This window comes from Gobio gobio (genome assembly GCF_949357685.1).
Source record: "Gobio gobio genome assembly, chromosome: 22".
NCBI lineage: Eukaryota > Metazoa > Chordata > Actinopteri > Cypriniformes > Gobionidae > Gobio > Gobio gobio.
The window spans coordinates 3893684-3910445 of record NC_137118.1 but is presented as its reverse complement, the minus strand read 5'-3'; the positions used below and the strand labels follow the sequence as shown (position 1 = coordinate 3910445).

General features: G+C 39.5%; 2 protein-coding genes across 2 annotated transcripts in view; one reads left to right on the top strand and one right to left on the bottom strand.

Moving 5' to 3' along the window:
* The window catches only part of lhfpl6 (LHFPL tetraspan subfamily member 6), a 116134-nt gene that overhangs the window by 97026 nt on the left and 2346 nt on the right, over positions 1–16762 (top strand). The window contains exon 3 of the mRNA XM_079804581.1: positions 14734–14832. Coding sequence (XP_079660707.1) covers positions 14734–14832 — 99 coding nt within the window. The remainder of the gene's footprint in view (positions 1–14733; positions 14833–16762) is intronic.
* On the bottom strand, positions 39–9258 carry LOC307119103 (L-rhamnose-binding lectin CSL3-like; the record flags this gene model as incomplete). Its single annotated transcript, XM_079805182.1, has 6 exons — positions 39–303; positions 539–782; positions 1014–1123; positions 1243–1378; positions 1470–1599; positions 9232–9258. The coding sequence occupies 6 exons, from the start codon at positions 9256–9258 to the stop codon at positions 141–143; spliced, it is 810 nt and encodes a 269-aa protein (XP_079661308.1). The 3' UTR covers positions 39–140.

The window sequence follows — 16762 nt, the reverse complement described above, 5'->3', positions numbered from 1 at the left end:
AAACCACCTCAAAGCAATATACATTTAGCATGCATATAGAAAAATGAAGTATTTAAGAACAAAAAAAAACACATTCATGAAGTCATTTGTAAAGAATCTGGAATTATTTTTTTTAATTAACTTTATTTTGCTTTCCATTGTCATTTGTTGTTGTTATCATGACCTCCTTGTGTATGTTCGTCATGAGGTCCTACTGCATAGTCACAGTTGTACGTCACTTCCAGATACTTATAGACACCCCCACATGGATCCGAGAAGACTGAATTGGAAGCCTTGAGTAGACAAGACTTCTTCCCATTGCACCTTAAGAAAAAGAACGAATTAGAAAAGACATTGTCTAGTGGCCCTTAATCATTCTACAGTCCCTTAGGTCAATAACTTATGTCTATGTATTAAGTAGCCATTTAATATACAGGATAATGACGGTCTAAAAACCTTCGTTGTCCCTTGGATGTAGTTAGTACAGGTTTCAAAAACAGCTGAAGATGTGCATGACCTAATGTCTAAAGTGACTGTAGATGAAGAGGATCTGCTGTACCTGGAACGCAGGCTGCTGGTCTGAGGAAAGTAACAGTCTGGTTTGGTGGCAAATATATGAGGGCAGGTTTCAAGATCCCGCCGTCCATAATTGGCATGATGAATATAAATAAGACCACGACCTTTTGATACACAAACAGACACTGAGAATTTCATGATTGCCAACGTTAATGTCAAATCGCTTCCCCAAACAAAATAATAAAGTGATTTGTGCCAACACATACTGTAGCAGGACAGATCCAGTCAATATTGTGGACATGAGGCCCTTAAGGATTAAACAATGCTGTACCCTTTGGTCTCTGCATAGAGAACTTACCACACGTAATGACGCTTTTTTCATCTTCACAGGTTACACTTCGCTCTACAATTATATTTTTTTTGGGGGGGGGGGGGGCAGAGGTCAGAAATATTAACAAACATCTTAGTTTTAATATAATAAACTTCAATTAATTTACAAAAAAGGGGACATTACTTACTTGCAGGGATACATTCATAAGACACATCCAGGTATTTATAAGTCCCAACACAAGGATCAGAGAAAACTGGGTTCACTGCAGGGACAGTACAGCTCGTCAATCCATCACACCTGATTCATGGACAGACAAAGGACAAATACTTAATAGCTTTAATATACTATAGACAATTGTGCTCAATGCATAGAAATAGAATGGTTTACGATTTCAGTTTATGCTCAGTTAAACCTACCGATCGGACATTATAGAGAGGGATGCTCTGTTATTGCAGTGTGTATTTGAGAGCTGATCAGCTGGTCTTCCACTAGCACAGGTTCCGCTGTCAGTTCGCCCATAGTTGGCATTAAGGACCTTTATGAAACCCCTATCTGAGGTTTTAAAAAAAAAGTAAGGAGAAAGAATTGTGGTAAGCACAGTCTATTAGACTGGAGACAAAGTTCAAGTCCAGGCTCAAGATACCCTCATGATCTTGTTCCTCCTCACATGCAGTGCTATTTGGGAACAAAGGCCAAAATATGACTGGATTACCCACCACATTGGAGATCTGCAGATTCCCCTTCACAGGCGACCACACTATTTGCTTCCGCACCTGCAGAGAGAAAAACATAAGATTTAGTAAAACTACTGGTTTTGCTCTTGAAAGTCTTTAATGAGACTGTACATTATATGTTAGTTGCCTTACCATGTTGACACAGAAAGAGCAGCACTGAAAAGCAAACAGATTGAAATCATGCAAGTTGAATTGGTTCTAAACAAGGTTATTTTCATAAACAAACTGAAACAAAGACTAAAACTAATGGTTAAAAAAAAAAAAAGGTATATATATATATTTATATAGTAAACTGAAATAAAATGTAAAAATCATAAAACAAAAGTAACATCTCTCACTAAAAAAAAAACAACTGAAATATAATATTCGTAATTAATAAGCTCTCTTTACGGTGTCGGAAAATCTGACCTGTGGTGGTTGAGGGAGTGTCTGAATATGGTAATTCCACTTAAGAACTTATTTAGTAAGATTATGCAGGAAAAGGTTTTGGTTTTTTTATCATAAGTTGATTTTTAAAAAAAAATTCTTGTATGGGACTTGTGTTTGTTTGCCTGGTTTTATTGTATTTTTGCCATGAATATAGCCTTAGATGCTGACATGGCATTAAATAAAACAATCTGTATTCCATCATTTTATTTTTATCATCAAGATGTCTGCATAAGAGTAAATTCTAATCTGTGCGAACATTAAACTTTGCTGAAATTAAAATCTTAATTTGGTCTCTGCACTTCATTCTGGTAACTCTCCTAAACTATAATTACTAAAACTAAATAGAAATGTGATCACAACTAGCAAAATAATTTATAAAACAAAAAAATAAACTGAAATTTGTAGCAAAATTGAAAACGATAAAATAAAAACTAATTTGATGCAAACCCATAATAACGTTGGTTCGAAATCAGTACTTACAAGTGATCCAGCTTAGCTTTAGCACCAGCATGTTGAATGTGTGAACAGAAGAAAAACCCTGGAGCTCTTTTAAGGAGACCCGTGTGCACATGACTCTAACAAACACTCGCAAATGCAAAAATGGGAGCTCAGAAGTTCTGAAATTGAAACGAAGATTCAAAACACAGCTTTTTTTTACTAAATTCCATCACAGAACCATTATATTGTCATATTTAGCCCACTGAAGGTGAGCACAGTTGAACCCACGTACAACTTCTCAAACATAAACAAGTACAAAACAATGACTAGACTCGATTATAACTATGATTTGGGTAGCGTGAACATGAGACTCACCAAACAGCAAACCCAGAGAACTTGACATGTGACTATGGAAACATGAGGGCTATGTATACACAAGAACTAATGACATAACAATACAAACCTGAAAGCAATCAACACAATGAACCAATGGGAAGACACCACTGACTGAATACCACATGACAAGACCAACCAATGAGAACAAGACACATGAGGCAAAGGAACCAAATACATCAGGTGTGTCTCAATATGCTGCGGCCTTATGTCTCACACCGGACGAAGAGGATTGAGTAGTCTCGATCAGCTCCCTAGCTTTAAGAAATTTGATAACATGCTTTTAAACTTAGTTTGAAAGTAGGAGTACATTTCATGAATTCTCAGCACTTAAGTCTAAAATGGCAGAGTAAATTTGTAGTCTTAAGCCCTATTCGGGCGATAATTGTTTCTCATGGGGTCGTAAGGTATTTTCATAATTGTCAGGGATTTTATTGCAGTCCAAGTCCAGAATGTCAGTGTTTTTCTCCCGCCACCCGTGTAAAAAACCCTGGCCGGATGTTTTTTGACAAAGACCAAGGTTGTGTGCTAATTAAATTGCTGTCCGAATTCACATCTGAGTTTTCAAGAATATATTAACTTCAAAATTCACTGTTTATATCCTTTTTGACCCCTGCAGGGCAAGGTTATTACAGCAGCAGTAATATATGTTAAAATAACCACAGCGTTATGTTTACCTCATGTAAATAAGAGGCTGTACTCACTTATTCCCGCTCATTTCCATGTGGAATAAATTGACATCCTTTATTTTGAGATGAAATAAAAGACAGAAAACCATTTGAACTATAATATGCGTCTGTATATCTTCCTATTTTTAAACAGATTTAAATAATTAAATAAATATTATTTTCCTATTATTAAATTAAATATTATTATACCAAGCATATGACATTTTATTTACAGCAGACAATCATGTTATTGAGCACGTGAGCAGTGCGTTCCCGCAGGATCACAAAACTCGCTCCTCCACCGTGAATAAATCACCCTCCGAATGAGTTTTATCGCTGAGGTCATGCACATTTATTTTTACGGACTTCCACGTGAGAAACAATTCCCGTCCGAATAGGGCTTTAAGTGGGTCAAAATTCTATGAATGACGTAATTTTACTCCAAGACTTAAGAAGAAGTGTGATTCATAAAGGTTCCTAACTGTTAAGACTAGGTCTCCGCTCCTAAATTATTTAAGAGAGCTGGGGCCGTATTCACAAAACATTTTATCGTACCACTAAGAGTTCTCCTAAATAGCAGTAAAAGTTCTTAGTTAAGCGTTTTCACTTAAAACCTATTCACAAAGCTGCTGAGAGCAACTTTCACTAAGGAACAGAGAGAAGTCTTATTGTGCGTTCACACCAGACGCGAATGAAGTGACTAAATCTAAACGCTTGAACATTTTGAGTTTACTCGCTTCATTCGCGCATGAAATTCGCTTCATTCGCGCGTGATATTCACTTCAAAACAGATGCTAATTTGTGTCATGGGAGGGGCTTCTGCCAGCCGGCTCGTCTCGTTGTGAAATGGCTGACATGGATTGTTTTAAAATACGGCAAATAAGCTCAATTTGCCGACTTTAGCTAGCTTGTAGTCTCAATAGGGTGAATTCAGGGTGATTGAGACACATTTTCCAAGTCATCTCAATGACAAAAAGTGTCCCAATCACCCTGAAATCACCCTATGTAGAGCGCTTTTTACAACTTGACTTCGACTGTCCGACCTCTTCACTCACTTTCTTTCAAGCAAGATCTTTTTGATTCCTGTTTCTATAAACGTTACAGCTCCGGGTATCCACATATGATTTTGTCCTCATTGTTGTCACTACTAGAGCAAGCTCCTGATTGGTTAACGCGGCAGGAATATCCGCCAAAGCTCAGATTTTTAAATTTGTGCGAATCACGCACCAAACGCTCAATTCACGGCGTGTAATTTGCACGAATCGCGTCATCGCGCAACAGAATGTCTATTTGCGTCTTTGCATTGACTTAACATGTTAATCACTTGCGCGAAACGCTTCATTCGCGTCTGGTGTGAACGCACCATTAGGCTAAGAGTAAAGCCCAATTTATAATCTCCAAAAATGTAACAACCCGTCAATACACGGACCGCAAGCGCTGTGATTGGTCTGCCAGAACCCCTCCCTCAGGTCAATAAATAAACACAAAAATCTGCGATAGGAGTGTGTGTGTGTCCAGAAATGGGATGATAGTTTCATCCTTACATCTGCTATATAACACAATATTTTGTAGTGCAGAGATTCTTTATGTTAGTGAATAAGAACAGAGATCCGCTGTGAGTGTGTATTTATTTTCTCATTAAAACCAATGTTAATCAGTGATTGTATATCAAGAACAGGGACACATTTGGGTGCATTTCGTTTTGTGATTTCAACGGAACGAATAAAGTCTCGGCAACAGCAATCGATTGAAGCGCTAGTCTGTGCACGAGCCACCGATACTGAAAACAGCGCCACGAGCTCTGCATGATTTCACAAACGCACTCCAGCACCAGATCGCCTCTTATTTACCTCTACTAATCAACTAGAGATGCTTCATTTGTATTGGATACAACAACTCAAGCTGCAAGAAAGCCATCACTGCTGCTGCTACTCCGACAATGTACACAACAAGTTGCTTCTTCTTCTGCTTTTGCCTTGATACTGTGGGTTACACCACTAGTTTCATGGACACTGCCTACTAGTGGTCTGCATGTGTAATTGCACATTGACGAGGACAACAATGCAGAAATATAAGTGAAAATCAACGCGTAAATCAAGCGTACAGCGTTAGTTCTGGCAGGCCACGTAGTCAAGCTCCGCTATCAGCTGATTGGGAAAATTCTAACTCCGCCCCTTTCAGGCGATCCGATTCCTATGCACTCAATTGGCTTCTCTCAAACAGGGCGCCTTACTTAGGCATAGCTTCACTTCAATTTGCCTGCACGCTGCTCTGCAACCTACCTCCACCCCAGCTCCTCCTTAAACTGCTTAACTTAATCAATGTCATTCTGTTGTCAAAATATGCAATAAAAAGTTGACTAAATGTTTGGCTATGGTGTTTTTGACTTAAGTGGACCTGTCTGAACAAGAGGATACAGCGTAGGTCCAACGCAGAAGTATAAATCAGCCTTAAAGTACAACTAGGGGTAATTAACACATGGTTACCGAGTTGATTGTTCACTGGGATGCGTTTTCATGAAAATCGAATGTAAAGAGTTTTATCTCTAAAAACAGATTAGCTTATAACGTTAGTCTATGGGGCACAGAATAAGTAAAATTAAATCGCTAGTTAATACCACTAACAAGGCTCAAAATAGCCTCACACTAACACGGTAGCATAATGAGTGTCCCTACATGCAAACCGAAACATTGAGAACTTTGTAAGTGTACAAACAGTTTAATAAGAAGATACTTTATAAAGACAGTACATTACGCGTATACAGACAGGAGCCATCTTGGAAAACAGTCTCGACGATTCGAGCCACGAACGCTGTGCTAAGTGAGCTGGTTGCTAGGAATTAAGTTCAGCTCAGCACAGCGTTCGTGGCTCGACTCGTTTTTATTTTTTATTCGTTTTTATTCGTTTGTATTTTTGTATACTGTTGTCTGAGGTCAACTTATGACAATCGCGTGGTTTTTACATTCAGAAACATCATAATGAATCAGTAATAGGCTATTTTCTGCCTTGGTTTTGAGGCTCTCTGAGAAACGCTCGGTTTTGATGGGTGTGCCGCACTGAAGACTTGGAAGTAAACGCCCACGGCTAAGATTGGATAAGATTTGCATATTTAATGAGCTTCAGCTCCCCTCAGTACAAGTGGGGATTGTATTGAAAGCGTCTGGGGAATCGCTCACAGGACTCGCGAAATATATTTATCAAACAAACACAATGATTCATCTCTCATCCACCCGCGATTGATTGGAATGTTATTTTTGTATTACTTGGCCCGCCCGATCGGTGAATAACCGCAACCTGTACACACACGCGCACGCGCAAGAAAGGAGTGTTATTTCACTATTTAAGATCGGCAGGCCGGTGATACGTTTTGGTAGCCCGTCTGAAAAACACACAGCCCCGGGACGTTGGGTTTTGCGAGCTGGCGTTACAAGTCCGAGTCTGATCCCGAATGAACCAATAACAGCTTCTCCAGCCTGTGGCCGCGTGCTAAGGTGTGTAATCAATAGATATCAAACGATCTGTAACAATGCAATACTAAAACATATAAAAAAACATGTTGTACTCACATAAGTGTGTTGCAGCGTTCCTGTCGGATCCAGAAGCACAGCGTTGTGTTTTAATATCCGTATGTCTGCAAATCCAGTCTCCACCTGTGTCTTGTTTACAATTCCACAGTGAAATGAAGCGAACAAACCTAATGTCTTACACACGTGAGCTGGAACCGGCATGTTTATAGCTCGGACCCGTTTAGCTCCACGAGTCGGTGGGCGGGGCTTGAGTTGGCGCTTCTGCATCCTATTACGTCAATGGTCGACATATTCTGAGATCTCTCGTTTTCTGGGCCTGGTGTCTATAAAAGCTTTTCTTTGACTAACAAGGACGTTTTCAGCTCTGAAACTCACAGGATATTCTTATATTACCATGAACTTAATATATCAAAGGCTCAAAGGAAAGTTGATTTCTCAATTCATCACCCCTTTATAAGGTTTTCTCTCAAATAAAATGATGAGGTAAACCCATGTTTCTTACACGACAAACTAATACTAATCGACTTGATATAAGCCTACTCATTCCATGTCAGGGTTCTGAAAGCAACACATGTGAGGGAGAAGATTGAAGTTGATCACTGTTTTTGTGGCCTGAATGAAAATCAACCCTGCCACTCTCCGAGCAGGCAGAGGATTGTGTTTAGATGAGGGTTTAAAACAGGATTATGGGTTTCAGGTTAGAGCTTGATCTTTACATGTGAGCAACATGAGAATCCTCCGAGACGAGATTCTCAGAAGGAGCGTCTCCTATGCTGGATTCTGTTCTCCTGCTTCTCTCACACACACACACACACACATACTTAGCAGTTTTGATGTTTCTTTATACTTGATTTCCTCAAAATGTATAGCAGCTGCAGATAAGAGACTTTGCCCAGTACACATAATGGCTGCCCTTTTCTTGTCCTTGTCCTGTTATTCAAACACACATGAAGTAAACACACACGCATGCCATTTCATGGGATCATTATCTGATTCAGACTTTCCACTGTTTACTTCACTTTGTTCCTCGGATCCATTTTTTTTTTTTTTAAGTTAAAGCAAAATTACCATTGGGTTGCTCAGATTCTGAGCTCTGCTGCTGCTAAATCTGCTCAGATCTGGTATACATTACTCACATGCACATCTGCAACTAGTCAGCTTTTTTATGCACACTACCGAGTGCACATTCGTATGCATAGTTATTTGTTTTGTAATGTAGACTTACTAGTGCAATGCATGCTATTTTTGTTGTGCACTCTACTTGTGATATGCTGCATTTGTAATGAGTGTTTTTGTTGTTGTGAATGCTACCTAGTGCACACTTGTTTTGTAGTGCATAGTGCCTAGTTTAGTGTAGTTGTGTTGTACATATTTGTAGTAAGCATGACCTAGTGCACACTTGTTTTTTAGTGCATAGTGCCTAGTTTAGTGTAGTTGTGTTGTACATATTTGTAGTAAGCACGACCTAGTGCATACATGTTTTGTAGTGCATAGTGCCTAATTCAGTGTACTTGTGTACTACATATTTGTTGTGAATGCTACCTAGTGCACACTTGTTTTGTAGTGCATAGTGCCTAGTTTAGTGTAGTTGTGTTGTACATATTTGTAGTAAGCACGACCTAGTGCATACTTGTTTTGTAGTGCATAGTGCCTAATTCAGTGTACTTGTGTAGTACATATTTTTTGTGAATGCTACCTAGTGCACACTTGTTTTGTAGTGCATAGTGCCTAGTTTATTGTAGTTGTGTTGTACATATTTGTTGTGAATGCTACCTAGTGCATACTTGTTTTGTAGTGCATAGCGCCTAGTTCAGTCTAGTTGTGTAGTACATATTTGTTTTGAATGCTATCTAGTGCATACTTGTTTTGTAGTGCATAGTGCCTAGTTCAGTGTACTTGTGTAGTCCATATTTGTAGTAAGCATGACCTAATGCATACTTGTTTTGTAGTGCATAGTGCCTAGTTTAGTCTAGTTGTGTTGCTATATAGTGCATACTTGTTTTGTAGTGCATAGTGCCTAGTTCAGTGTACTTGTGTAGTCCATATTTGTAGTAAGCATGACCTAGTGCATACTTGTTTTGTAGTGCATAGTGCCTAGTTCAGTGTACTTGTGTAGTACATATTTGTAGTAAGCATGACCTAGTGCATACTTGTTTTGTAGTGCATAGTGCCTAGTTCAGTCTAGTTGTGTAGTACATATATGTAGTAAGCATTACCTTGTTCATACTTGTTTTGTAGTGCATAGTGCCTAGTTTAGTCTAGTTGTGTTGCTATCTAGTGCATACTTGTTTTGTAGTGCATAGTGCCTAGTTCAGTGTACTTGTGTAGTCCATATTTGTAGTAGGCATGACCTAGTGCATACTTGTTTTGTAGTGCATAGTGCCTAGTTCAGTGTACTTGTGTAGTACATATTTGTAGTAAGCATGACCTAGTGCATACTTGTTTTGTAGTGCATAGTGCCTAGTTCAGTGTACTTGTGTAGTACATATTTGTAGTAAGCATGACCTAGTGCATACTTGTTTTGTAGTGCATAGTGCCTAGTTCAGTCTAGTTGTGTAGTACATATAGGTAGTAAGCATTACCTAGTGCATACTTGTTTTGTTTTGTAGTGCATAGTGCCTAGTTTAGTCTAGCTGTGTATTACATATTTGTAGTAAGCATGACCTAGTGCATACTTGTTTTGTAGTGCATAGTGCCTAGTTCAGTGTACTTGTGTAGTACATATTTGTTGGAAGCATGACCTAGTGCATACTTGTTTTGCAGTGCATAGTGCCTAGTTCAGTGTACTTGTGTAGTACATATTTGTAGTGAGCATGACCTAGTGCATACTTGTTTTGTAGTGCATAGTGCCTAGTTCAGTGTACTTGTGTAGTACATATTTGTACTAAGCATGACCTAGAGCATACTTGTTTTGTAGTGCATAGTGCCTAGTTCAGTCTAGTTGTGTAGTACATATATGTAGTAAGCATTACCTAGTGCATACTTGTTTTGTTTTGTAGTGCATAGTGCTTAGTTTAGTCTAGCTGTGTATTACATATTTGTAGTAAGCATGACCTAGTGCATACTTGTTTTGTTGTGCATAGTGCCTAGTTCAGTGTACTTGTGTAGTACATATTTGTTGTAAGCATGACCTAGTGCATACTCGTTTTGTAGTGCATATTGCCTAGTTCAGTGTACTTGTGTAGTACATATTTGTACTAAGCATGACCTAGTGCATACTTGTTTTGTAGTGCATAGTGTCTAGTTCAGTCTAGTTGTGTAGTACATATATGTAGTAAGCATTACCTAGTGCATACTTGTTTTGTTTTGTAGTGCATAGTGCCTAGTTTAGTCTAGTTGTGTAGTACATATTTGTTGTGAATGCTACCTACTGCATACTTGTTTTGTAGTGCATAGTGCCTAGTTCAGTCTACTTGTGTAGTACATATATGTAGTAAGCATTACCTAGTGCATACTGTTTTGTAGTATATATGAAGTGTACACTAGTTTTCTAGAGCACTTTTATATTTTAGTGCACACACTTCCAATAAAATGAACTTGAATTAGTATGCACTAGGAATGTGCCGGAAGCCGAATACAGAGTTTGGAAAGCAAATAACGCATTCTTCGGGACAGTGATGAAATATGTTTTATCCTCCCATCTCATATTTTTCATTGCTTTTGCGTTGTCTCACAACTATATCCATGTCTCTTTGGGGGCTCATTTTCTGTGCCTTTCCAAATGAGGTCTTCGGCTTCTGGCACATCCCTAGTATGCACTATGTGCTTTGTATTTTTTAAGAACTTTGCTGATGCTTGTGGTAATACGACTTTGAAAACACAGAAGCCCATTGCAGGACAACAACCTGCGTTTTTCTGAGTGTGCAGCTCTCCATCCCTCTTATTCACTTTATCACTGTCAATTTTTCCTCACCCTTTCTGTGACAAAAGGACCTCCTCGTTTCACAGTCCATTTTTCTCTCGGTCAAGGAGAACTGCAGTACTCGCAGCTTTAGAAACCTCGGGTGAAATGAGTGTGGCGCCGCAATCCATAAAGTTAATTTCTGCATAAGTTGCCATTCTTTTCATGCTCTCACAAATATAATAACTTGGCCAATATCAACTTATCGATTACTCATTCATAACTTCTCTGATTGCCTCGTGAAAGGTTATTTCCCTTCCCTCTGTATTCCTTTTTCGTTGCGAACTCTAAAAGTGGAATGTCATTTTTATAAGTGCCTGACTCGATGTAATGGATTTTCAGGGATGCTTGAATGGATGCAGGGGAAAGGAGACATTAGATGAATTTTAAAGACAAAAGTTTTGTATCGTCTAACAAGGAACGATTCTGGGATACTAAGAGGCTTTTTTTTTACATCAAAGAATGTCCATGACATCAAAGTTAGTACAAATGGAAGTACGTCATTCCAAAAAGGAGCGTTGTTATGGGCTTGAGTTGAGAGTGTGGGAGTGTTCTTTGTGTTCAATCCTCTGTCCTTTCATTAACTCAGACAACAACAACTCGGCACAGACAACTTGAGATGATCACACACCCATCATTTGTAATCAGACACAAAGAGAAGCAAACATTACATGACACGCATAGTATGCACTCTAGCACTAGCTGCTAAATATGTGTTTCATGCACACGGCAAAGTCACTGTATATCTGCTTATTTACATATAATCTCTCTCTTTCTCTCATATACACTCACCTAAAGGATTATTAGGAACACCTGTTCAATTTCTCATTAATGCAATTATCTAATCAACCAATCACATGGCAGCTGCTTCAATGCATTAAGGGGTGTGGTCCTGGTCCTGAACTCCAAACTGAATGTCAGAATGGGAAAGAAAGGTGATTTAAGCAATTTTGAGCGTGGCATGGTTGTTGGTGCCAGACGGGCCGGTCTGAGTATTTCACAATCTGCTCAGTTACTGGGATTTTCACGCACAACCATTTCTAGGGTTTACAAAATGGTGTGAAAAGGGAAAAACATCCAGTATGTGGCAGTCCTGTGGGCGAAAATGCCTTGTTGATGCTCGAGGTCAGAGGAGAATGGGCCGACTGATTCAAGCTGATAGAAGAGCAACTTTGACTGAAATAACCACGGATGGGCTACAACAGCAGAAGACCCCACCGGGTACCACTCATCTCCACTACAAATAGGAAAAAGAGGCTACAATTTGCACGAGCTCACCAAAATTGGACAGTTGAAGACTGAAAAACTGTTGCCTGGTCTGATGAGTCTCGATTTCTGTTGAGACATTCAGATGGTAGAGTCAGAATTTGGCTTTAACAGAATGAGAACATGGATCTATCATGCCTTGTTACCACTGTGCAGGCTGGTGGTGGTGGTGTAATGGTGTGGGGGATGTCTAGGCACACTTTAGGCGAATATATTTTTTATTATTTTAATGATTTGTTACTCATGTTAAAGGACATAAAAATATAATATTTTCTGTAAAAAGTGTCTTATATAGCTGAATTAGTCAGTGTATTTTTTCCCATTGTGGTCCCATTCTTTTGGTAATATTTCGTTTATTTTATTTACAAAAGCCCTAAATAGGAATTTTCCTCTACAGCATTAAACTGTTTAAAAATAACTTTTATCTTATAAAAATGAAATTATGTCACTTTCCCTAAAGCACTGAAAGGTACCCTGATCAGGCATAACATTATGACCTAATATTGTGTTGGTCCCGCTTTTGCTGCCAAAACAGCCCTGACCCGTTGAGGCATGGACTCCACTAGACCCCTGAAGGTGTGCTGTGCTATCTGGCACCAAGATGTTAGTAGCAGATCCTTTAAGTCATGTAAGTCACATGTCACTGTTGGTGCTTTGGGCGGTGAACAGGGGTCAACATGGGCACTGGTCAGCGGCTGTGCCGCCCCTTAGACAACAAACTGAGATGCTCTGTGTATTCTGACATCTTTCTATCAGAACCAGCATTAACTTCTTGAGCAATTTGAGCTCCAGTAGCTCGTCTGTTTGATCGGACCACACGGGCATCAATGAGCCTCGGCCGCCCATGACCCTGTGGCCGGTTCTCCACTGGTTCTTCATGACCCTGTGGCCGGTTCTCCACTGGTCCTCCATGACCCTGTGGCCGGTTCTCCACTGGTCCTCCATGACCCTGTGGCCGGTTCTCCACTGGTCCTTCATGACCCTGTGGCCGGTTCTCCACTGGTCCTCCATGACCCTGTGGCCGGTTCTCCACTGGTCCTTCATGACCCTGTGGCCGGTTCTCCACTGGTCCTTCATGACCCTGTGGCCGGTTCTCCACTGGTCCTCCATGACCCTGTGGCCGGTTCTCCACTGGTCCTCCATGACCCTGTGGCCGGTTCTCCACTGGTCCTCCATGACCCTGTGGCCGGTTCTCCACTGGTCCTTCATGACCCTGTGGCCGGTTCTCCACTGGTCCTCCATGACCCTGTGGCCGGTTCTCCACTGGTCCTCCATGACCCTGTGGCCGGTTCTCCACTGGTCCTTCATGACCCTGTGGCCGGTTCTCCACTGGTCCTCCATGACCCTGTGGCCGGTTCTCCACTGGTCCTCCATGACCCTGTGGCCGGTTCTCCACTGGTCCTCCATGACCCTGTGGCCGGTTCTCCACTGGTCCTCCATGACCCTGTGGCCGGTTCTCCACTGGTCCTTCATGACCCTGTGGCCGGTTCTCCACTGGTCCTTCATGACCCTGTGGCTGGTTCTCCACTGGTCCTCCATGACCCTGTGGCCGGTTCTCCACTGGTCCTTCATGACCCTGTGGCCGGTTCTCCACTGGTCCTCCATGACCCTGTGGCCGGTTCTCCACTGGTCCTTCCTTGGAGCACTTTTGATAGAGACTGACCACTGCAGACCGGGAACACCCCACAAGAGCTGCAGTTTTGGAGATGCTAACACATCAACTTTGAGGACAAAATGTTCACTTGCTGCCTAATATATCCCACCCACTAACAAGTGTCATGATGAAGAGATCATCATGGTTATTCACTTCACCGGTCAGTGGTCATTATGTTATGCTTGATCTGTGCATACATATATAGTATGACATGAATAACACAGTTTAGAAATAAAATAATATTAATATGAAATATTAATTTGAATATATAAGTCATAATCGCAAAATATAGAGACTGACACGCAACCACAATAGAAGGCATCAGGAGAGATGAAGGCACATGGTTTGCAGTTTGTTTTTTTATTAGGAAACATTCTGGTAAGGATTTAGAGCTCACTGGAGAGGAGCAGCCATGATGAAACTATAGTTTTATATATTTCTGCTGGGAATTACATGCTTGTTTATTTTTGCTGAATTGGTAAGAACATAAAAGGGGAAATATGAAATAATTCCCAAGAAACTCGTTTATAAATAAGCCACTTGCTGCATTCATTATCATATTTTCATGGCTGTTTGGATCTTGAGCCCAGATGAAAACAAGATCTGTGCTTTATCGTCTCTGCGGAGGTGTGTGTGTTTGCATTTGCGCGTGATAGAGTATCTGTGTCAAATGGGGAAAAAAACAAGCTAATGATCCTGCGCTGTTTGCAGTAAAACAAATAATAGCTTTTCATACCAATGACAAAATGAAGTTTTCATGGCTATCATCTATTTTTCAAGAGATATCACGCTCTCCTCCTCCTCCTCACAGCGGGGAACTGTGTGAGCTCTCTTAGTTCTACTTCTTGTGAACTTTTGGGTGTCTTTGCATTCATAGTGTGTTTGGTGTCTCTGCAGGGCTGCTGATCGGATCCGGATGTGCCCTGTACCCTTTAGGCTGGGACAGTGAAGAGGTCAGACAGACGTGCGGCAACAGTTCTGACCAGTTCGATCTTGGTACGTTGGTATAGACATTGAGACGCAACATTTCAGATTTTATTTTAGGCCTATAACTCAAACTAGGGGTGTACCAATATTGACATTTAAAAACATCCACACTTTTTGAGATGCGTTATAATTGATATACACTACTGTTTAAAAGTTTGGGTTCTTAATAAGAAGAAGAACTTAATTCATATATACATTTATCAAAAGTGACAGTAAGACATTTGTGACCCTGGAGCACAAAACCAATGGGTCAAATTTATCAATTTTTCTTTTATGCCAAAAATCATTAGGATATTAAGATCATGTTCCATGAAGATATTTCAAAAATATATCAAAAATGTGTTATTAGTAGTAATATGCATTGCTAAGGACTGCTAAGATTTTCTCAATATTTAGATTATTTTGGACCTTCAGATTCCAGATTTTCAAATATTGTCCTATCCTAACAAACCATGCATCAATGGAAAGCTTATTTATTCAGATTTCATATGATATATACATCTCAATAAAAAAAAAATTGACCCTTATGACTGGTTTTGTGGTCCAGGGTCACATTTATGTTCAAATAAATGCTTTTGAACTTTCTATTCATCTATATTGTGAAAATATATAGTTTCCACAAAAATATTAAGCAGCATAACTGTTTTCAACATTGATAATAATCATAAATGTTTCTTGAGCAGAAAGTCAGCATATTAGAATGATTTCTGAAGGATCACGTGACACTGAAGACTGGAGTAATGATGCAAAAAGCTTTGTTAAAGAGTTGTGAGGAAATGAGTGTGTGTGACGCCGTCAGATCTGCGTCATGTTCGGCAGCGGCAGATCTGAAAGTGACAGCAGCCTAATAAACCAGCCACTGTGATTCTGTCATTAATGTTCATCAAAGAACAAAGATAACAGAGAAAACTGTAGCTTTAATGAGGAATAATCTATATTTAAGGTATTATTCAAGTTTTTGATAACTTTATTCAAGTTCTGTATATTGATTATATATGAAGGCCACAGGTAAATATGACATTTATTATAATGGGTTTATGTGAAGATGTTTTAAGTTCACTTAAATTAAAAGTCTAATAAATGTTGAAATTGATATCTTTCAATGATACTGTAATGTTGAATGTCATTCATTAATGTTTCATTAATGTATCAGTATTAGTATCAGTGAAACTGGCCTTCATTCATAAAAAGATGCCATTACAATACATATTTAAAAATATTTTGTCTTTAAAAAGTTTGGAGAGTAACTGTGAAATTATCACAATATAAAAATATAAAAAACGCTGATGTTTTTAATTGCGATTAATTACGGAAAAAATGTGCAATGAGTTATATTTGTAATCGATTGACAGCACAATGTGTGTGTGTGTGTGTGTGTGTGTGTGTGTGTGTGTGTGTGTGTGTGTGTGTGTGTGTGTGTGTGTGTGTGTGTGTGTGTGTGTGTGTGTGTGTGTGTGTGTGTGTGTGTGTGTGTGTGTTAATCCTAAAGCTATCTTCTGGACAATTGAGGGCAAATTTTTTATTTATTTAATTTTTTTAAATACTTTCCTTAATCTGAGCGGTACAAGACTTGGCTACTTTTCCTATGTTTGCCACCTGAACACACAACATTTTTTTTGACTCGATTCTACAATGTTAAGTTCTTGAAAAAAAAAGTCCTTAATCCCGCCTTCGTGGACAGAAATGGGCACCCATAGGAATGAATGGAAAAAACTGTAATTCCGAGCATTTTTTTTCTTATTTGTCCAATAAAAATCCATACATCCAACACAATGCAGATCATACATACACACAAATGAAGGAGTGAGCCTATACAACATTCTCAATGTGGCAAACACTCACACACACACACACTCAAACACACACATCCACAAAAGCATTGCATTGAAAGCCATTGAATGAGCCTATAACAGAGAGTTTTAGTTTTTTATATTTGTCA